Here is a 22,611-nt window from a genome sequence, read left to right as displayed (position 1 = left end):
TTTGTGGGGTGCTCAAGGTCACACAGAGAGACCTGCGAGCCGTGTCTTCTGAGAACTGCTGCAAGTGGATAAGATGGTATGAATGGAGGACCACAGCAAAGTGTGTCTGCGTTTGTCCTCAGCCAATCTTACAGTCTCTTAAAATATGATCTATTTAGGAACAACTATGGATGGCAAAATGGCTCTTCTCCCCGTCCATCATAGAGGAATCTTTTGGTATTTGAAAATGGAATGGCATAGGCAACATGAAGGCCCTTTATTTATTTGAGAAAATAAAAAGGCAATACAAATATGTTCAAGATATGAACTGGCAGAGATTAATTCTTGCCAGCAGGTGGTGCTGTTGTTTTTGTGTGTTGCTATGATTGAATCTGCTGTTATTTTATGGAAAACGTGAGTATTTTCATTCATTAACATGTCTTAAATCAATTATCGATGACTATTTTGGCATTGCAATGTTTCATGTTAGTAGTATTGTGGCATGTGCAACTTCATCATCTTTGATGCGATTATGTAATGTGCAGCTATGTTTTATTTATGTGAATTACCCAAACATGTTTTGTAGTGTTTATTACACAGAACTTCTAAAGTAGGACGCGTGTAGAAAGTACACCTTAAACTCCCATTTCAATCACAATGCCTTCAGCAATTTTAATGAAAATAAACTCTTTTTGTACAATACAAAACAAATAAATATCCATGTAGCCCACAGACTGTCCTCTCGCACCACAGAGCATCATACTGTTGTTAGCTGGAATGTACAGCAAAACCCAAGTATCTGATTAGGGCTTGTGTTGAGGCTAAGTGGGAGCTGTGAGCTTTTCTGACCTGTGACCAGTTTAGCCCCCCTGATGGGCTGAAGTCGGGGTTCTACTGGCTGATTTGCTCTTTTACCTTCTAGGATTCAAACTTCACAGTTCCCGCTAGTTTTTAACACCAATAGTATGACACCTGCACGGGCTGTGAGGTTTGTCTTTTAACAAACTATGATCCCTCTTTGAGGAAATTTCGACCCATCTATTTCCCCAGGGCCAGAAGTGTCTTCTTTTTCGACCCCTAAATCAGACATCAACAAGAGCGTTCTCCATCACTGTTTTCCCATCTGAATATAAACGACTGCCTCCTAAAAACAGGCCCAAAATGTTCACAACTGTACACTGAATGGAGCTACAACATAAAGGTCAGTACATCTGTCTGGAGCTGAACAGTAAGTTTTTGGCCTGAACAGGACCCAGAATCATGTAGACCATCAGTCTGGGACTCAACCATAACTTGTTAAATCTCATAAACCACAATTTTGCAAGATGTTTACAGCAAAAAGTCAGAATACACTGCTTTATCAAATGATTTTCAGTTCAGTTACAGAGAGAGTCTAGTGCAGATATAGGACAGTGTGTTTTGGCAGGCAACATTCAGGCTCCTGCCCAACCTGGTTTCTAAGGAGAGGACATTCGTAGAAGCAAGAGGACAGTACAAGTACAGAGGTGCTATTGCTAATAGCCAGACTATGTTGTATTGCGTAAGAGTTGCGGTACATAATGTTGCTTCTTACTAACTGTGTGTGTATGTCTCAGAGAAGGAACTGTACAAGAGAAGATTACTCATTAATTATTACTTTTTAGGATTATGACCTCCTTCATTTCCTCAAATAAAAATATCTGTTTAATCATTTACAGTATTTCTGGACTGGTTCTGTTCTAAAATGTGCTACTCTTATTTAAATGATTGTCCAGACAGTATTTACATTTTTTCCAGGACTGGGATAAATTTGAGTAAAATGCTTTTTTACTGCCTCCACTTTTGGAAATGGCAGCATTTATATAGCGCTATTAACCAAAGCGCTATACATTCACCCAATCACACCTAACGCCGATGAGCGTGAGCCATCATGCAAGATGCTGGCATGAGCATCACGAGCAGTTTAGGGTTTCGCGTCTTGCCCAAAGACACTTCGACATGGTGACAGGAGGAGCTGGGGATCAGCTGATGACCCGCTCTACCTCCAGTTGTATGCATGCTAATGTACATTTATGTTGTCCACATATCCAGAACCCTGTTCCTTGTATTCCTTATCAGTCCACTTCTTCCAGGACGTTTAAACATTGTTCTTTTGAACTTCACCTGAAAGAAAAGCCAGAGAAGAAAACACCATGATACTTCCATGATACTGCACACACATAATCTTGTAATCTTGCAGGTCACCCCGGTAACGCAGCCAGCGCAGTTGAATAAATGCTGTTATAATTTTAAGAAGTTGTTGCCTGTGATTATTACCACGGCCAATGTGCAGATTCACTCTTCTGTTTGCCATCAGTAGGTGGACAAACCCTCTTTTAGACTGATCATATTTGGTTATTGGTCCCTGATTCCAGGGTGGTGCCCCGTATTAATTAATTGTAATTAATAATTTTGAATATTAATAGTTTAATTAATATTTCTAGAATATCTTTGATATTCAGCTAATAACCAAACCTGTCCATATGTTGAAAACCCCAACATGTGTATTGTACCTGGTATTACTGCTGATGTCCTGCAGTCTCTCCAGAAGTCGCCTCCTCCATTCTCTCCTCATCCTGCTCAACGTCCTCCTCCATCCTCTCCTCCCCTTCTGCTTCCTCCCGCTCCTCCTCCTCCTCTGATCTCCTCTCTCCCTCCCTGGCTGCTGGAGTGCAGATCAGTCGCCCTCGCTGCCTCTGGCTGCGCCGGACCTTGCAGGCAAGGCCCTTCCTCCTGTGCCCCAGAGAGGAGTGAGTTGCGGTTGAGGCTGGACTGAGGGACGAGGACAAGGTGGAACATGAGGCAGCAGGGGACACCGATAGTGGGCAGTGGGCTGGTGAGGAGTTGATAGGTGTGGACAGAGGATTGCTGGCAGTAGATGTTATGGCTGCAGAGGGCTGTGTGCGTGAGCTTGATGAGGGGCAGGGTGTCTGGGAAGGGTGAATGTTCACTGCGTCCTCCGGCTCGGGATATGGGGCATAGGTGGAAGATGCACAGACTGTGGACGAATCAGGCGCTGTAGAGCAGCCAGCTGCTTCACTGTCAGCAGGACCTCTGGGAGGAGAGTCTAGGAAAACACAAGAAAATAAATAATAAGCAGATATTGTGAACAGTTTGACTGTGACACGTGTACTAAGTAATAATTATGCTAATATTTTGTAGATCCTCGATGGGAAAATAAGATTCTTGCTTCTGTGTTTCCTCCTACCAGGGCCACTGCTGGTCTGCGACTCATCCGTCATTGGTGGCTCTGCCTCCTCTTGGATGGTTGGTACTGATGCTAGTAGACCTGACACACACACACACATACATACACAGTGATGTAATCCTCCTCCCTACCGTAAGGTGTATCTATATAAAAGTGCTAAATTTACTTCCACTCCAACAAAGGAATCTGTAAACAAAATGTTCAATTTTAATTCAACATTTCATAATTCCTTTTACATCAATTGTATCTCTTCATGATTTTGTTGAAAGTGTAAAAGAGTGAGAAAAGAAAGCAGATGGATCTTTGAATTACAGTCTGGCTCCAAATGCACGAAGTAAAGAAAATATCTGCAAGACTGGTACAGGAGGAGAGAAACATGGATATGTGGCTCCTGTTGTGCAATATCATTATTTTCTTAAGTTAGTATTTAACTTGTACATGTGAGCTTTGTATGTGAGGTGTGCATGTTAAGAAGCTGACATCACACAGGAGCTGTTTAAGCAATCATAATCACACAGGGTTGTCCATATTTAGTCAACGATCTATTAGAACAGGGCTGACTCAATGCCACAGGCCACTGAAATATTAATTATGATGTTAAGTAAAGACAACTTTACTGTGTTCACTCATTTTAAATGTCGACACAGCCGTGGTCATTAACCTGTGGTTATGATGACCGTTTCAGGCGATGACATGGTTTAAGGAAGGATTTGCAGCGCAGCACAGCAGACAGCTGTAAGTAACTACTGTGTCCAGATTCTGCATCACACCTCTTTTCACTTTCATGGAGGTTTCCGTGTACTAACTTTACCTCGAGTGGAGGCTTTCAGGTCCTGCTGCGTGCTTTTACTAAAAGGCTTCAAATGGAGTTTTTAACTAAAACTAGAACATTTGTTCGTATCGCGCACGATTTTAGCTTGCCTTCATTGGCTCCCTATTCATGTCAGACAGACGTGCCTCTGATGACTAACAAAACTGTATATGGCCAACACCTTCCAGACGGTCTGATCTCCTAAACCTTATACTCCATTCTGTGTGTGTGTAGTCTTGTTAGTTCACTTACTGAGTCCTCTGTAATGGGAGAGTTGCTGGTAAACTTGTTTCATTCTCTCTATGTTGAGCCTGCTGCCCTCTGCATGATTAATCATTGGTTTGGGGTAATCCACTCCCACCACACAGTTGGCTGCCTTCTGGACCGACTCCGGGGCATTCCACGGCTCATAGATGTACCGATTCGGGTAGTCTTTCAAGATGGGGATGTAATGCCTGAAGAAAAGTCATATTAAAGCTCACATGGAGGAAAGATCCCTAAGTTACCAGAGATTTAATATGGAAAAGGATGTGGTATGGTAAGAGATACTGTGCAAGTGCCACAATAAAGTCTACCTGATGTAGTCTCCTGATGGGTCAGTTCTCCTTCCAAAGCCGACAGGACAGTAGCAGTGGAAGAACTGCTGGAAGAAGGCACTGCAGGACAGCCACATCCAGCTGCCAGCATTTACACTCCAGTCTGCATCCAGCAGCAGCTCCTCAAACACCTGCAGGAACACACAGACACAGAATGCTTCATGATGTACACCAGGACTATTCTATTACAAATTCAATTGGGCCAGATTTTGAAAGCAGGAGGTGGAGATGGGCCGGACACTTTCTCACGAGTTGGGATAGGTATCATTAGGATTTTGATACATTCTTATTGATAGTTTTTCATTACTAAGTAATTGCCTTTTAAAGATTTAAAAAAAGAAAACATTCAAAATAGGATTAGAATGGATTTTTTTTATTATAACTAAATGTTTATTAATAATAATAGTCACTAATATCTCACTGGAAGCAAATCTAAAAAGTCAGTCAAATAAATCATATTCCTGACATTATAATACTGAGTGAAGTTTAGAAATACTGATAAACTCAGTCCGTATCGGTCCTTCCTCCTCCTCCCTCTGCTGCTGCTAGTAGAGAGGGGCTGGTGTCTCTCAGCCAGCAGCAAAGTTTATATACAGGTGAAACTTGAAAAATTTGCATATCGTGCAAAGGTTTATTTTTATTTCAGTAATTCAACTTAAAAGGTGAAACTAATATATTATATAGACTCATTACATGCAAAGTGAGATATTTCAAGCCTTTATTTGATATAATTTTGATGATTATTGCGTACAGCTTATGAAAACCCCAAATTCTAAATCTCAGAAAATTAGAATATTGTGAAAAGGTTCAGTATTGTAGGCTCAAAGTGTCACACTCTAATCAGCTAATTAATTTCACCTGTATGATAGATTTTAATGTACGCAGCAAACTAAGCTGAACAGTTACTAAAGACAGACATCTTGCACTTTAGCTTGTTTTGTGTTGATTGGCTTTTTACTCCCAAAGATTTTATTGCACCACGTACTTTCTCGTCCATTAATGAGCGTAGTCATTAGTCTGCTGGCTGACTTTGTGCGCATGTGGAGGCGCTCTGCAGCAACACAGAGGGGGACAGGCTGCTTGCTGAGTCCTGGCTTGGCGGTGATCGGTACAGTGCATGTGAAACTCTCAGCAGAGATGAGAAGGAAATGAAATAGCGCTGTCGTTAGCTACTTCCATACACTGCGTATGGAGTTTACTTTTGTTGTCATATATCAGATTATGTATGATGGGACACACAGAGGTTGCTTCTGGGCCAGATGTGGCCTGCGAGTCACCAATTGAATAGGGCTGATGTATACCCATTTATCAATTCATACTACAGTGAACTTGACACAAACAGCCATGTGTTCTCCGCCTTACAGTTTGTGTTTGAAAAGACTAAATTAAAGACGATTCTGTCCTACCTTCATGCCGCTCTCCCAGCTGATCCACAGGTCTCCCCTGGTGAGGAAACAGGCCACGGCATGTCGGGCCAGGTGGTGGATCCAGCCCTCCTGTCTCAGCTGGGTCATGATAGCGTCAATCCAGGGAAAACCAGTCCGACCCTCAGCCCACTTAGCCAGTGCCTCTGGGTTCTGGTCCCATGGGATCTGGAGACGTATGACACACGAGAGAAATATTAACTATAGTACGTACTCTTCTGTTATGTATATGTTTATAGTGCTATAGCTGGTTAGTACACAACACTGGTTCTATTTCAGATTATTTATCATCTGTGAATAAACAGCTTCATTAAATCTGGATATCCACATGAGCTCATGGTCAGAAAAGGAAAGAGGGGAGGAATAAGATTTTACAAGTTTAGCTGTGGTGAAGCTGGAAGCTTGAGTCTGAGGGACAGCTGTGGGGGAAGGGAGAGAGGATCAGAGAGGAAATCAATCATAATTTAATTAACTTTGCATATGATCTGATTCTGATAAACAATGGTATTTATGAGCCCCTCCCCACAAGGCTGTGCTCTATGAATTACTTATTATTTCTTTATTTATATTATACTTATTATTCTAAATACCAGCATTAGGTGTGATCTGAGAGGAGCAGACTAGCAGAAACCCCGGCGAGGGGAAATGCAGTTCAGCCGGGCTACTGCTCGGGTGAGAACTGATGCTTTTCAGCATTTCTGCCTCCTGTCTGTTTCCGGAATAAGTGGGAAAATTCCATTGTATGTTCCATGATTGAGAGTCCTTGCAACTCATCAAGCTCCTCCGTGCAAGTTGGACAGTATTATCCCACACTCAATGCTTCTGGCTTCTATAATCCCTGGGTTCATCGGGGGCAGTTGGTTTTGGGCCCATGGAAAAACTTTCTTCAATTGCTGACTGTAGATTAATACTCGTGTTCTTTTAACAGCGTGGGATATCTGGCCTTTATTCTCATTTTACGGTGTTGATATATTCACCTTGAAAGAGTACAGTATGTGTCTCGAACCATGTTTGTCTGTACTCCTTTTAAATCTGAATGACAACACATCCAATACAGGCCGAACAAATCTATGAGTATTGTGGTAAAACATACTATAATCATGACTATTTGGATAGTTCAGTTGCACCACAGTGCTTGAGAAGCTGCCCTTTACATAAAATGTCTCACCGTCCTATTAAACAGCTTCTGGCCTCATATCCATAGGACATTATGACCTACTGTAATGGTCTACAAGAGCTGATTGGTGCAAAGGCCCACCTGGACACAGATGGGGTTTCCCTCCATGCGGTCAAAGTTTGGGTTGTTGGTGGCAGCTGTGTAGAAGAACTCCCTCCATAATAACTGGCCAAACAGGGACAGAGGAGGACTGCAACGCTTTCGGAGCTGATGGCAGGCACAAGAAAGAACGAACAACAGAGGAGAGAGAAGAAGAAAGCAGTGGATTGTCATAATTGTGAGGGAACAGAGTGGAGTACGTTTGTGTAGCCTGAACTGATATCTCTCTGAGTATCCACAGTACCTTCATGTAGAGCTCTCTGAGGTTGTAGTACAGAACCCTACAGGATAGACAGCCGAAGCGCAGGTAGGGGCTGAGGCCAGTAGGACTGGCATACAGAGAACACCTGTTTACTCGAGGATGCTCAAAGTTGGCTACCCACACCTATACGGACAGACACAGTGAGGGCATTCAAGTCATCACCCGAGATATCGTCATGTAAAAACAAATCTTTTTCACTTATTATATTGTTATGATGTATAATGCTGTGGATTAAATAACATTAGTCCCTAAACATAGATATTAATCATATTAAACTACTTTAAATTCTCAGATAGTGGCCAGGACCTTTATTCCTCTACATACAATTAATATATTTTAGTAAGAAGCCTTCCTGTTTCGTGCTCCTGTTTTCATTTGTTGATGAAGTTAATGCAATGATGTTGCCTTGATTAATTCACTTTGGTGTACCTTTTCAACAACAACACGATCAAGTCAAAGTCTTGACTCATTCACTCATAGTTTCTCTACTCTGACGCTTTTTAGATTGTAGTTAAGCTCCCATCATTGAAACTCAACCCTTCCTGCACCAATGTTTGACATTAAAGACCTTTAATGTCAGCTTCTGGTTTACCTTTTTGTCCAGATGTTTGTTGAGTCTGTCTGAGGCCTCTGACTCTCCTCCTCGCCACACAGCTGGAGGTAAACCCTCTGTCCTGAACCCTGGACACATTTTCACATGGAGACAAGGTCAAATATAAAGCAGCCATTATCTGATGAACCACACTTTGCCCAAGTGCTAACTGTTCTCTATATGCTAATCCCCATTTAATAATTTTAATGTGACTATTATTTACTGTATGTCTAAGGACTTGAGGAGTTTATTACAATTTATGGTATTTTATTTACTAAACTTCTGAATGGAATCTAGCTTGATGCAATTGCCACACAGGAGACAAGGACACATTTTTGGACTAAACTTGAACTCCAGTTGCTCTGGTAGGATACGAACACAGCGTGCTAGTGTTCAGTTGCATCCAGCAGTGTGGAATTATTTATCAAATCAAACCCAACAGTAATGAATAAATCCAACCACGTCCTCTCTCCTAGATGTCCCTCAGTATAGCCAGACAACAGCTAAAGGTAAAGAGTAAGAAGTCCTACAGCACTCATATTCAATTCTAAAAAAATGAATGAAAAACAATCATGTATACCTAGTTCTTCCAGTGAGGGGATACTGTATAGTTGGTCATGGTTGTCAGCTATTTTAGTGTGACAATTGTCCATCTGCTGCTTGGTGATGGGAGGCAGTGGTCTCCTAGGCAACTCCAGTCTGCTCACAATGGTCTGAAACCGCTTAAAGGTCAGAGGAGGACTGTTGTTGTTCATCTCTATTATCCTGTGACCAATACAGAAGATAGAAAAGTATAGCAATATACAGCAGAATTTATGTAACATAACAAGAGCTCAGTGGATTAAATGGTATTCTGCCTGATGGATGATTATTTATCTTATGTAAAATGTTGACATTTTGTCATGAATGTGGCACTGGAGAGTGTCCGAAATGAAAAAAGGTTCATCATGTCGTCCGAGGGTGGCCAGAATAGCAATAACAGTGTCATTTCCAGGAATTCGTGCCAAACCTGTGGGGACCAACCGACACCTGTGGGGACCAGGGATTTGTGGTAACTGTGTGCTTAGGTTTAGTTGCAGTGGTTTCTTTTCTAAAATGGCAAAATATTCTTTTGAACAAGTATGAATGAAGCAAAGTGCAAAGACATGTGCAAGTCTGCAACAAGGCCTCCAACCCCAAACACAAGGGGGTTCAGAGCAGCATTCAACAGGGGGAGGACTGAGTACAGAAGAGAGCCCTAAATGAATGACTGTTCAACAGCAATGATCCTACGCCTCGAACCACAGACACAGCATGCTGAAATAGCAGCAGCACTCAGTTAAAACATTACATTAATAACACTGGTTTTAAAATCAAACCTTTTTTATAGCAAGGAATTCACGGGACAGAGTATTTTGTCTGCCCAATTTTGCTGACTTGCTCAGATCTTGTTGATTTTTGTGCTTCTACTATGGTTAAGTGGGCTACATAGTCAAATGGTTTCTGTTTTTGTCCATTTTAATAGTGTTTATTGTTGATATACGGGAGTCTGCACAGGATGTTTTATTTTGAAAATTGACAAGAATCTCTATGCCGTTCTGTGTCTGACTTCGTGCCTGGTCCAATCTGCTCTGTGCAGCTTCACATGGCTTCGGCAGTACTCTACTGTTTGAACTTCTGAAAAGAATGATAGGAAACAATTTTTGATGAAATTATCATCACTGAACTATACCTTCACAAGTAACTAAGAAACTGACCCTCTATTTTATTTTAACCTCCAGGTTGTTTTGCCAGTGCATCTGACAGCAGAGCTCTGTATTTATAGCTTCTACCTTATACAACTCCACTATATCTGTGAGGCCCTTCTGGATCCCTGGTGGAGTTGCAGCAGGGATAGCTTCCCATTGGTCGATTCATTGCGACTACTTTGATGAGCAGGGTAAGCTGGGCACAAGTCCACAACTACCAATATAAACCCTCTGGGCATCTGAGCACACGCACAACGCTAAGCTCCGTCCTGTCTAATCCGCTCATAGAGTATTCTTAACACACACACAGACGTAATATTTCAATTTGTTATGTAATGCAGTGAATTCAAGTGCAGGTATTACATATGTAACACCTGCAGGTCTGGATGCTCTCAGTGTACGGGCAAGACACAGCAAGACATAATTTAGGTGCTACTGCCTCAAAAGCTCAATCACCACAGGTGTTCAGCCGTCTGCGTGAGACAGACAAATATAGCTTATTTGACGTAAGAGAGCGACCTGATGAGTAACGGTGAAGCCTTTCAGCCACATCTGCAGGAGCCTGACTGAGCTCTGCAATTAATGGACACAATCACATCTACAGAGAATTTAGCCAACAGAACATATTCAGTATAAGGGATCACAGGAAAATGCCAAGAAGTAATTCATCATTAAGGCCCCTAGGAGCCGATGTTTGAGGAGTATGAATACTGGATTTTTAGCCAGTGTGTCACACCATAAATTGATGCAGAAAGATTTACCTGAATGCAGGAAATTAAGCTTTTAATAATTTTCATAATTCGGCTTTTAAGATCTTAAAATAATGTTACAATCTCATCTCGATCTCGGGACCTCAGTCTTGTGAGCTAAGTGTCTCGTCATACCCCTACTTCTTTTTATTTATTAATGCTGATGTTTCACTTGCCATGTAGATGTATTGCTACAGGTCTATCTACAAATTTAACATGCAGCTTTTGGGAATGTAGCTTAGCCTTTGGAGTAACATGCTAAGCGGCCATGCTAGTCAATAAGTCCACAGCGCGTCCCTGATGCAGCTCTTCACTCCGAGACACAGCGAGTCTATTTTTGACAGAACCGGTGTCAAGCTGCGCAGTTCACATCAAACCAGATAGGAAGTCAGACACAGAACGGCATAGAGATTCGGTCAACTTTCAAAATAAAACACCCTGTGCAGACTCCCAATCGTAAATCAACCATAAACAAAGTTAAAACAGACAAAAAAAGAAAACATTTAACTACGTAGCCTACTTAATCATAAAAGCACAATTACCAAATCAACAAAATCTAAAATGTCAGAAAAATCTGGTAGGCAAAATGACTCAGGGATCAGCATAGCAGACGACGGAAAAACACCGAGTCACAGAGAGCCGTGCTCCGCTCCTGAAACTGGTCAGAGACACTTCCAGTCGACCCCGGGCCGAGGACGGATCAAAACCGTGGCCCGCAGTAACGCGATGCAGCCAGACTCAGTCGACTTTCCGGGTAAGTGCTGAACTAGAGCGGCATCTGCAGGGATACAGCCATTTCTGACTATAACATCAGCGTCTTTGCTGGGTGGGTGTTCCCAAGCACACCTGCTATTTAGGTTCATACATGTGCAGCAGTGCAACGATTTGAATTCTACTTTATCTCATATAATGTCATAACATGCCTTACAACGGTGTTTTGCACCATACTAGATTTCAGGAATAAAACACGAATCGCTGATGTCAGTGTTTACCAACCCAAAGTGAGCACAATATGAGTGAGTGAGTGAGTGAGTGAGTGAGTGAGTGAGTGAGTGAGTGAGTTACGAACCTATCCAGGTTGTAGAGGGTGTGTGAGTTTCTGACAATGGTCTCCACTCCAAACTCTTGGGCCATTTTGATGATGGCCCCATCTCTCTCCTTCCCATAAGGCTCTGGGTCATATTCAAATGTCAACCGAGTCACTTCCCACTCCTGGCGCAAGGCACAGAAAGAAAGAAAGAAAGACAAGAATTTGTTAGAAAGACAGCAAGACAAGAGCAGGCTGTGTAGCAGGGCTTAGGATAACTATGTAAAATACCAAACAACACTGGTCATGAAACCATTGAAGTGTTTGGATTCAACATTGGTCTCAGCTTGTGCATTCTGTAATCGAGCTCACTAAAAGGTGCACCTTTATACAACGCAACAAACCAGGTCACAGTTAAATGTGAAATACATGCAACAAGCTACAGTTTGAAGACTAATTGTGGACAGTTTGGACAGAAAGTTCTTTCTCACCCGTCGTTCAGTTCATTTGGTACTGACAAAGCTAAATAAAAAGATATTTTAACACAACTTTAACTTTTAGTTCTGGTCCGACGCTAATTTGAACAACCCAAGAGGAGTAAACATGTCATGCCATTATATTGCACATTAGCCTCTGCACATATTGAATATGATATGGATATCTTTTTTAATTTTTCAATCTTGCAACTTATTGATTAGTCAGCAACTATACAGTAGTTTATCTTTTGAATGCTCTGCTTTCAAACCACAATAAATTCCCCACATTCCACTTGGAAGTAGACAGAGACCCTCCTTTTCAAGCTGTCTTGGTTGTTTGGGTTGGTGGATTGTACATCAGAGTAGAACTGACAGCTTTCACACCAGCCCCAACAAACCAAACGGGATTATGCACCAGAGTTTGTTCATGTGAAAAATTGGTGGGGTGATACATTTCTGTCACATGTCTATAAACAAAAAGTGTTATTTGCAGGTAACTAGTCTTCTAAGGGCTGAAAGTGAAGGCTGGAAGGAGAGCCATTATCCTCATTATTATCAGTTCTAACTTATTAAGTTTAAAAAGGCCACAGATTTAGTACGAATATATGGACACTAGTACAAACATAAGATCAAGTAGTGGAGCAGGAAGGTCCAATTTCTTGTAAGAAGTCTTGTGATTTATATTTTCATCCCAATCAAACTCTATAGTAGCTCATTTATCTGACCAGTAGGATGTGTTATTGACAAAGCTACGGTGTTAGGTTGGAATGAAAAACTGCAGACTATTGGGTTTCCATTGCATATAATGGAAAACCAGCAGTGTTTTATGTAATTGCTGTTGTATAGAGATGGTCAATTGGTCCTCCTTGCCTGGAACTGAATCCCCACAGTGAATCTCCTCATAAATGTTAACACCGTCTGCAGATGCTCTAACATGGTTTAGTGCAGTGTGAACATGCACACTATGTAAATTATACTGTATTGCATTGACATTCAAGTCACTGAAATAACTGAAGTAAGTGTGTGCTTAGTCACAATAATCATGTTTCTTGGCACCAACTCAGTTTCAGTGATTGTCACTCCTCCAAACAGCAACACATCAGGGTGGGTTTAATACATCCTCAAAACATTACTGCAGGTAAGGCTACAGGTGCAATAGCTCTACAAACTCACTATACATGACCAGCAGTTGACTCCAGATGAATGATAATGTTCCTTTGTAATTATTGGATGTATAATTATTGAATGAACTTAAAAGGTGATATGTCAATGTTGTGCTCGCAGTTTGCTTCTGCTGTCCCCATAAGGCAAAAAATAAAATACTTTTTCTTTATTGTCTGTTCTACTCCAAACTTTGGTACATTTACCATATTTGGTCATGGTTTCTGCAGAGTCAACCATGTTATGTTTTAAAGCTTTTTAATGTCACAGAGAATGGCATTTAATACCTGGATCACTGTCATACCAGTCAAAGTATGAACGTACAGTGGCAAGAAAAAGTATGTGAACCTTTTGGAATATCATGTTTTTTTTCCTGCATATATTTGTCATAAAATGTGATCTGATCTTCATCTAAGTCAAGGGTACTGACAAATATAATGTGTCTAAAATAATAAAGTAAATTCTGATCCCTCATGTCTTTATTGAGAGCAACCAAAAGAAACTCATGGTGCTTGTGGAAAAAGTTTGTGAACCCTTGAGTTAATTGAAAAAAGCTAATTGGAGTTAGGTTTCAGCACACCTGGAGTCTCATTAAGAAAATGAGTTTGGAGGTGTGGACTACATCTACTTTGACTGATAAAAACCCCTCAAACTTTTAGAGTTTGCTCTGCACAAGAAGCACACGCTTATGTGAGCCATGCCTCGCCAAAAAGAGCTTTCAGAGGATCTACGATCAAGAATTGTTGGTTTACATAAAGCTGGCAGAGGTTACAAAGTAATTTCAAAGACTTTAGAAACTCACCAGTCTACAGTTAGGCAAACATTTTACATCTGGAGACACTTTGGGACTGTTACTACTCTACCAAGAAGTGGGAGAGAGCACAACAAAGACTCATTAATGAGGTAAAGAAACAACCCAACCCAAATCCTATTTTTATCCTTTTTTTGGATAGAAGCGTCAGCTAAATGAATAAATGTCATGTGTCTACATGTCGTAAAACATTGAACAAGCAGAGTATCTACAACAGGACACCACGAAGGAAGCCACTGCTTACTAAAAAGAACACTGCTGCACGCCTGACATTTGCAAAAGAGAACATTGGTGCTCCACAGCAGTACTGGCAAAATGTTTTGTGGACTGATGAAACTAACATTGAACTACTTGGACAAACCACACAGCACTACATCTGGCGTAGAAGGGGCTGGGAATTTCATCATGAAAATATCATCCCAACCGTAAAGTATGGTGGAGGAGACATCATAAATCGGGCCAGCTTTGCTGCATCAGGGCCTGGCCAGCTTGCAATCATTAAGGGGAAGATGAATTCCCAAGTATATCAGACAATTCATCAGGATAATGTGAGAATGTCTGTACGTCAGCTGAAACTGTGTGGAAGTTGGGTGATGCAACAGGACAACGACCCAAAACACCGGAGCAAGTCCGGCTTAAGAAAAACAAAATCCAACCAGTTGTTGTTGAATGAGTGTGTTCAATAAAGACATAAGGGATCAGAATTTACTTTATTTTAGACACATTATATCGGTCAATACCCTTGACTTAGATGAAGATCAGATCACATTTTATGACAAATTTAAGCAGAAAACCATGAAATTCCAATAAGGTTGACACTTTTTCTTGCCACTGTATGATGTTGTAGCCTGAATGGGAATGACAAGTTACGGAACATTGCGTGCAATAGGTCTTCTAATCCCTCATTTGACTTGTATGATTGGTGTTCAGACTTTATTATGGTGTTGACAGATCACAAGTCAAGTTATACAATATTCTCTACAGTATTTTGAAGTATCAAACAGATAATCTTCAGCTTTGGCAAACATTTCAATGGATAGTATATTATTGTCTGACAAGCACAAACTTTAAGTCAATATCACACAAGTTCCTGCTTCACCATGGTCACTGGTCTGACGTGACTAATGTGTAGTCAGGATAACGTCAGTAATCTCTACACTATTGCTTTGATTACTTGCGTAATTTTATTAGGTGATGTTTCACATAGCACTTTCCACACCACATCCTGATGAGCCTGTTCAGTCTGAAATGAGACTCTGGATTTTCTATTCCAGTTAGAGGGTTATCTTAAACTAGAAAACCTACTCGCTGGTTAGATATTAGTTTGTTAACCAAACATGATCTTAAACGCTTATGATCCATCTGTCATCAATGTAAGGACAGCAATCGCCATCGTGGATTTATCCTCAGCACAGAATAAAATGCATAGGCTACACCGTCCTTCTTTATAACACTGCGACTGTGGATATCAAGGCAGCTGTCAGGTTGTCACCGGTTGCACTGAAACATTTACCATGTGCTACATTAGTGCAGTATCACTGTTTGAATCTAATAAATCTGAACATTCATTCGTTGTAATTAGATCATAGTTATCACGTTGGAGATGATGTGAATGTTTGTGTGAGGATGATTGTGGTGCAGCTGAAACGACTTTAAAAATGGACTAAACATAGTTTAAAAGTGAGTGTTTGATAATTAGCTGCTTATAGTCTTAATGTGTTTTGACAGTATTTCATTAAATGCCAAATGAGCAAGATTTTGTTTTACGTAAAGCAGACGTCTCACAATTTACACTCAGTTTGAACATAGACACATTTTCCACTGCAAGTCACCAAAATATGTCGGACTGTGACTGTACAATCACATTTCAAGTTCAGTTATCACAACCGGGTGACACAGGATGAGAAATTAATGTGTTGTTTGAACATTAAAGCATGTAATTGGTACAATAGTACACCAGCAGCCATACCAATGTAAACCCTGCTACTGCTGAATGACTGAAGCTAAGCAGGTTTGGGCTTGGCCAGCACCTGGATGAGAGACCTCCTGGGAAAACGGGGAAGAGGTGTTGGAGGGCCAGTAGGGGGCAGTTTTCCCTCTGGTTCTAATAATAAGACCCAATGATGGAGACACTGCTGTACGAGCTACCGTCTTTCAGATGAGACATTAAACTGCCATGTCACTTGCCGCAAAGAGTATGGAGTTCTAATCATCCCCTGTGGTAATTGGCTCAATGTTTCCCGCTCTGCCTTAAACTGATGTGTTGTGGCGCTAAGTGGGTGCTACACATTGGCGGTGGTTGAGGAGACTTTTAGTCATGAACGGTGGATGTTTGCATGGTGTATGTTTTGTTGGACAGACCTTTAAAAGCCTTGGGAAAACATCAGTAGGCTGCCCTCTGACTACAAACAATCTGGAGTTGAGCTTCTTCAGACTGCTGTCCAGGTCTTCCAGAGCCTCCAGCAGAAACCTGCACACAGACACACATAAGGGAAATGTAATTAGTAAGAAATGACATACCTACAAGTCAGCAGGATGTGCAGCTGTGATGGCATTGATTGTTTTTCAGCACAGAGATCGGACCATTTCAGTCTGTAATGTGCTTTTCATACAACCCCCACTCACCGGGTGATTTTTTATTAAAACTGACAGACTCAGGAATTCTGCTTCTATGGGGCAAAATGCTGACTCCAGCACCACAGCCTACTATCAGTAACTGTGATCTGAGGCTGTGGTCACTGTGTGAATGCTTTTACAAACTGCAAAAACAGCACAATAAAAAGTTGGTGAAGTTTACGAGGTTTGACAAACTGTTGCACCTAAATGTCCATTTGTAGATTTGTATTCTTATGCATCAATGACAAAGTCATTTACTAAAATCTTGTCAGAAGCTTTTGGACAATTAATTGAGTCATCTTTCAAAAAGAAAAAAAAAAAAAACATTTTCTGGTTCCAGCTTTTCCAATGTGAGCATCTGATGTTTTTTTCTTGTTTAAATCATTGTAACATGACTGTTTTGGAGTTTAGGATTATTAATTGGACACAACAATCAATCTGGAAAACTATTTTCAGACTTGACATTTAATTTTCTAAGTCAGGGGTATTCAATTAGAATTCAAAGGAGGTCCAGTTAGAGAAACTTTCCTGAAGCAAAGGTCTGGAACATCAAAACAACTAACATGCGTTATCATTCAGTACCATAACGTATAGTTGTATCAACATGTGTTTTTAGTCAACAACAGACTGTCAAATCAAATAATGTCAGTTTTCACATCAAACTGGTGGGATAATAAATAACTACTCTAATAATAAATTTAAGTAAACTAAAATTAAGTGTCTAATTTTTAGAAAAAATGAAATAAAAAGTGTAGCTTTAAGTGATGAAGTGCAGTCTTAACCAATTTTATAATAAACACAGCTGTAATGCCTCCTCTTCTCTTTCATTCCCTCTTACAGAGCTACCTCTCCTACTTTCTGTTGTTCAGTGAGAAACGTGAGCTCTAGCTTGTCCTGCCAGCTAGCATCAGAGTTCTATGACCTATTCTGATTTTGAACTGCCTGTGGGAGGAATGTACATGTAAAAATCTGTACATTCTTGATTAAAAGCCATGTGAAATCTCTTTTCCCTTTCGTCTCCTCAATTCGTGTGCGCGCGGGTTAAAATAGAAACGCTCCGTCACGAGGTAGGAAGTTTCAATAATAAATCTGCTGTAGGTCGGCGGTCCGGAGAGGACAGCGGCTGGGTCCGGATCTGGACCACGGTCCGCCTATCAGTGACCTATGGTCTAAGTTATAGACCAGACAGTTAATTGATAAATTTAAAAAAAACTAATCAACAGCTGAATCAATTATGAAACTAGTTGTTACTTGCAGCCCTAAAACTGCCTCACATTAGTTGGCTGTGTATAGAAGCAGCATGAGGTTGGTTACGTTTGCATTAACAAATTGCTGCTGCAACAACTGCGCCTCCAAGCACAGTTTTCTACCAGGAGTTGTTGATGAAAGAGTGAACATATGGTTGACATTAAAGGGAAATAAAGCAATGATGATGGTAATGAGCTCAGCCCTGAGGCATGAACCATCCCAACCCTGGTAGACGGGTCAGAAAATCCTTCAAGTGGTGGTTCCAGGTAAGAGTCACTGTGTCAACAAGCTTCCAGCTTCCTAAGGAGTCATCCAGTTAGCTTACATTTATTGAGCCAATTAATCATTAGAACCTTCAGCAAGACTCTGAAGCCCTACTAGCTTCAGAGTCAACCAATCAGCACAAATGTTCTTTAATTCAACATTTAGTAATACTGAAACATGGATATAGACATAGATATAATTGGTCTTCCCTCCTCTTTTGTGTCTTCTAATCGGCATGTGGCACCTTTTCACTTCATTGACAGGTAAAATGAATTCATTGTAATTCTGTTAGAAACTCCTGGACTTTTAATAGCTCCTGTGTTTGTGTTCAAAACTTTTCACACATTCAGAATCACAAATGTGTGTTCTCTGACATATATATATTATTATATTTTCTGTATAAATTAATAATAAAAAAATTGTAATATTACAAGATACTGATGATGGTATCCCCTTCAGACTGCCTGACAGGCACAGAACCATTTGGGAGTGCACTGGATAAGTGCGCAGCTCTTTATTGAAGGTGGAAAACTAAAACAAACTGAAAACACTTGTGATCAGGCAGAAATCCCACCACAAATCCACACAAATGTGAACTTCACTAGCTCTGATAAAGTGCAGCTTACAGTCCCTTCAGTGGGAAGCAACCTGGAGCAGAGAGACAGTCCCAAACAGAGCAAAGGTGTCTCGAACCACACTGCAGTCAAAACCTTTTACAAGTCTAAATACCTGGGGACTGCAGGAAATACTAACACATGCACATATGACTCCAAGAAACCTCTTCAATGCCTTATTTTCTGGTATATTACACATTTTCTGATAATATTATTTTTACTCAAGATTTTACTTCAAAATCTCAGATTACTATCATTTGTTTAATGACAAATGCCCTAATAATCTGTCGTAGTTGACAAACTACAATTCCATCTTTTGGTTTATAAATAGTTATTCTCTCAGTGGTTATATATTATTTTGATAGAACATTATTGCTAGAGACAATTCAGTAGTCGCTGGATATTGGTAGGAACGTGCAAGGCCGGCCAGCGGCATAGGCAACATAGGCCGCTGCCAAGGGCGCAAAATATCAGGAAGCTCTGCACGAGAAGGATTTTGATTTGGCACAAGCACGAATCAGCTCTGCCCAGCCGCTGCGACGCTGGCATACGCCGAGATAGTAATTAAGTGCACCTCGTGCTGTGAGTCCTGACAGTTCTGAGGAGTCGTGTCGTGTAGAGTTTTGCAATATACACATCTAAAACCTGAGGCGCAGCCTTGCTCTGTTTGGGACTGTGAGCTACACTTTACTGGAGCTGCTGAGGTTAACATGTGTGTGGATTTGTGGCGAGTGTTTTCCAGTTGGTTTCGGTTTCACATGCAACATGCAGTCTGAGCACTGTGTCGGCCAAACGGTCTAAAAGGGATAATTCCAGCGGAGCAATAAGGAATGCACAGCAGAGTATAGGGCAGGTAGACTAAAAAAAAAATGATGAATTCTAATTAAATAATTACGTCAGTCTCGTAATATTGTGACTTTTTTCTGGGATGTCAGAGAACACGTGGAGATTCTGAATGTGCAGAAAGTTTTGAACATGAGTAGAAAACCTGCTGAAACACAGGAGCTATTCAAGTCCAGGAATTTAGAACTTTAATTAAAATTAACTTATTTGAGGTTAAAAAATAAAATAAAGGGGTGCCACATACACATCCCCGAACAAAACACACAAAAGAGGAAGACCCTTACTGCATTATATTCTATTATTTTTTTATATTTTGAATTGTCTCCTGCTGCCTACATTTTGTGCTTTCCTTTACATAAATTTAGACTTTTCCACCATAAATTGAGGCATAAAATTGGTGCAGACATTTTCACCAGAATGCAGAAAATGAAGTCTTCATTTCTTCAAATTTTCTGGGGGAGGACCCTCAGACCCTCCTCTTCATTTGAGTCCCCTCCACCAATGAAACTAAACCAATGCTTTTACATAATGCGAGAAAACAGTTTCTGGGTTGACACACCGTTTATGGAGGTTTGGTCTCCTTTTAGTCTATGATGTTGACAAGTAAGCTGATCACACTTATTCCTTATTGACCATGATTACTGACTTGGCTGTTCATCTATACATGCTAAAATTGGGAGTTTGGCTGCTGAACGTTTAAAACAATTCCTGTGGATAGAGGAGTGATGAACCCAACCACTGAGGTGGAATTTTTAGGTTTGCGTATGGGGGCGCCAATTTAAAATCTGCCAGGGTCCAACATTGCCAGGGTCGGTGTTGGGGACGTGTCAGTCCCTACGCAATTCTATGCCCGAGCAAAACACACTCGACTTATTAAGTCCAAGCCACATACTGCGCCATTCAGTGAGTTCATAATAAAAAATAAATAATCAATAAATTTCTTAAATAAAATGTCGTTATTAAGCAGCGATTTGCGTGTTTTTTTCCTGTAACTTACGCATTAACGTAACGTTAGTTTATTCATTAAACGTTATTTATTTATTGTAACAGTCATTTAGCAGTTCCAGCGTATGCCGACAGGTCGACGGGTTCGATAAAGAAGTGATCTTCTTCTTGATGAGGAAAGTTTGACGACACACAAGGATAACATTAAATAGTCCGTTTTCTCTGTGGTGCTTGGCGTTGCATGCTCTCCATTTTCAGCTAGCGTTAGCGAACCGACATGGACTGGAGGCCCAAGCCTAAAGTCAAAGCGCTGCACATTTATAAAGCAATGAACCATACAAGTCATACCTCATAAAGAGTGTGCACATAATCACTTATGTTAAACGGACGTTTAATGGGACTTAAACGGGTCACAGATAAAGATAAGTTGCCTACCTCCATCGGTTGATTCCCACGTTAGCGGCGCCAGCAAACCACGGGTCCAGGATATAAACACAGCGAACTGTGTCAGCTCCATTCAGGGCCTCCTGCAACGCCGGATTATCGTGCAACCGCAGACCTTTGCGAAACCAGTGGACTGAATTCACCACCATGACTACTTCTTATTCCATCATTAGAGTATAATCCAGAAGGATCGGTCGAAATGAAGCCAAAAAATGCAACTGATTTAAAGGCTAAAACAGTCACAGTTTTGGAGACTCCCAAGAAACTTCATGAGCTGTAAAACGCAAACCTACACTGAGGGGGCGTGGATACTGCGCTGTGTTTAGATGTTATTATCCCTGCATCTGTACGCTGATTGGCCAGATGGTAAAACGTCTACATGAATCACATAGCTGAAGAGCTTTGATTGGCTATGGCAGCGAGCAGCGGTGAGAAGCTGTGTCACGTTTCAGATGGAGCACTGTCAGGATCCATCTGATATAAGACTGTAGCTAGAATATGCTCGCAGTTTTCACACGGTACATATTTACAAAGCAGCCTACAAATTGTACACTCGGATGAGCTAGCTGGTTTTAGAGCTTCTGGGTGATGGAACATTTTATATTGCTCAATTCTTGCACAACCATGAGCAAAATACTTGCTGTTTAGAAAGTTATATAATTGCACTACTGAAAGTCACTTGGTTAGGTCTATTTCCTAAAGTAGAGACAGTGATGGCTGCGTTTTGCTTTTGTAGGTCAATACTACATTTTTCGTTCACTGAAAAAAATCTCAGCTTTCTAAATCTGTGAATGAGCTGCCCAAACTATAGAAACAACTAAAAAACAAACTGCATATATGCTCACTTAATAATCCCACTTGTCAAGATCAGCCCTTTAGTTTTTTAACTCTTCAGCCGCACTTACAGTGCAGATAAAATGTGGGTCACTCAAGTACACACACAGGTATGTTCGATTTAAATGTGAGGGTGAGGTATGTGATTCTGGAGAAATCCAATTCCATGACAAATACCAAGATACAGAGCAAAAAACAACACAGCAAGTAATGTAACGAACATTAGCTTAGTTGTGGGTTAGCGTACTGTCGCTACAGCTGCTGCTGTGAAGCTAACATGCAGAGAGGATGACACTTGCTTTTGGTGATGCTTCTGTGTAGTTATCATCCTACAAAAGAGACCGATTGAAGCACTAAAACCTAGTACTTATACTTTTCAGACCTGACAGTAAACCTACTTACCGTTTTGAAATATGTTTTAACATTTATTTTTTATTTGCTCCAAAGTCACTTTCACAAAGCCTGTCGCAGCCGCTCTCCACCAGCTGTTATTTTATGGTAGAAAAGTTACATAATGTTGTGTCTTTGCTGTCTAACGGCAAACAGGTGATAATCCACACAACTGAGTATAAATCCACAAAACACTGGGAAACACGAAGGGCAATGCTGGTAACGAGACATCCAAAGATACACAGGTGAACAGTGGTGAAACAGTAGTGAACAATAAACTGGCTACTAACAACAGG

The 22,611-nt window shown here is 40.8% G+C and overlaps 1 protein-coding gene across 1 annotated transcript; it reads right to left on the bottom strand.

Moving 5' to 3' along the window:
• Window positions 1-625: 625 nt before the first annotated feature.
• cry2 (cryptochrome circadian regulator 2) lies at window positions 626-21,396 on the bottom strand. The gene is made up of 13 exons (XM_046037441.1): window positions 21,083-21,396; window positions 16,479-16,587; window positions 11,712-11,854; window positions 8,747-8,931; window positions 8,167-8,255; window positions 7,557-7,697; window positions 7,295-7,420; window positions 6,019-6,204; window positions 4,592-4,743; window positions 4,269-4,471; window positions 3,206-3,286; window positions 2,511-3,064; window positions 626-2,121 (listed from the first exon to the last, which is right to left on the bottom strand). Exons 1-12 carry the CDS (start codon window positions 21,238-21,240, stop codon window positions 2,517-2,519), a joined length of 2,121 nt encoding a protein of 706 aa, XP_045893397.1. The 5' UTR covers window positions 21,241-21,396; the 3' UTR covers window positions 626-2,121; window positions 2,511-2,516.
• Between the last annotated feature and the right edge of the window lie 1,215 nt (window positions 21,397-22,611).

The sequence above is a fragment of the Micropterus dolomieu genome, linkage group LG22 (genome assembly GCF_021292245.1).
Source record: "Micropterus dolomieu isolate WLL.071019.BEF.003 ecotype Adirondacks linkage group LG22, ASM2129224v1, whole genome shotgun sequence".
Lineage (NCBI taxonomy): Eukaryota > Metazoa > Chordata > Actinopteri > Centrarchiformes > Centrarchidae > Micropterus > Micropterus dolomieu.
The sequence above is the reverse complement of the archived record's forward strand: the minus strand, read 5'-3'. Positions and strand labels throughout refer to the sequence as shown.

Coding starts and splice junctions, on each gene's coding strand:
- cry2 (XM_046037441.1), bottom strand. CDS start 21,240: ATGGTGGTGAATTCAGTCCACTGGTTTCGCAAAGGTCTGCGGTTGCAC. Junction 4,744..6,018: donor GCTGGGAGAGCGGCATGAAG/GTAGGACAGAAT, acceptor GTGTTCCTGCAG/GTGTTTGAGGAGCTGCTGCT. Junction 3,065..3,205: donor GCAGACCAGCAGTGGCCCTG/GTAGGAGGAAAC, acceptor GTGTTTTCCTAG/ACTCTCCTCCCAGAGGTCCT.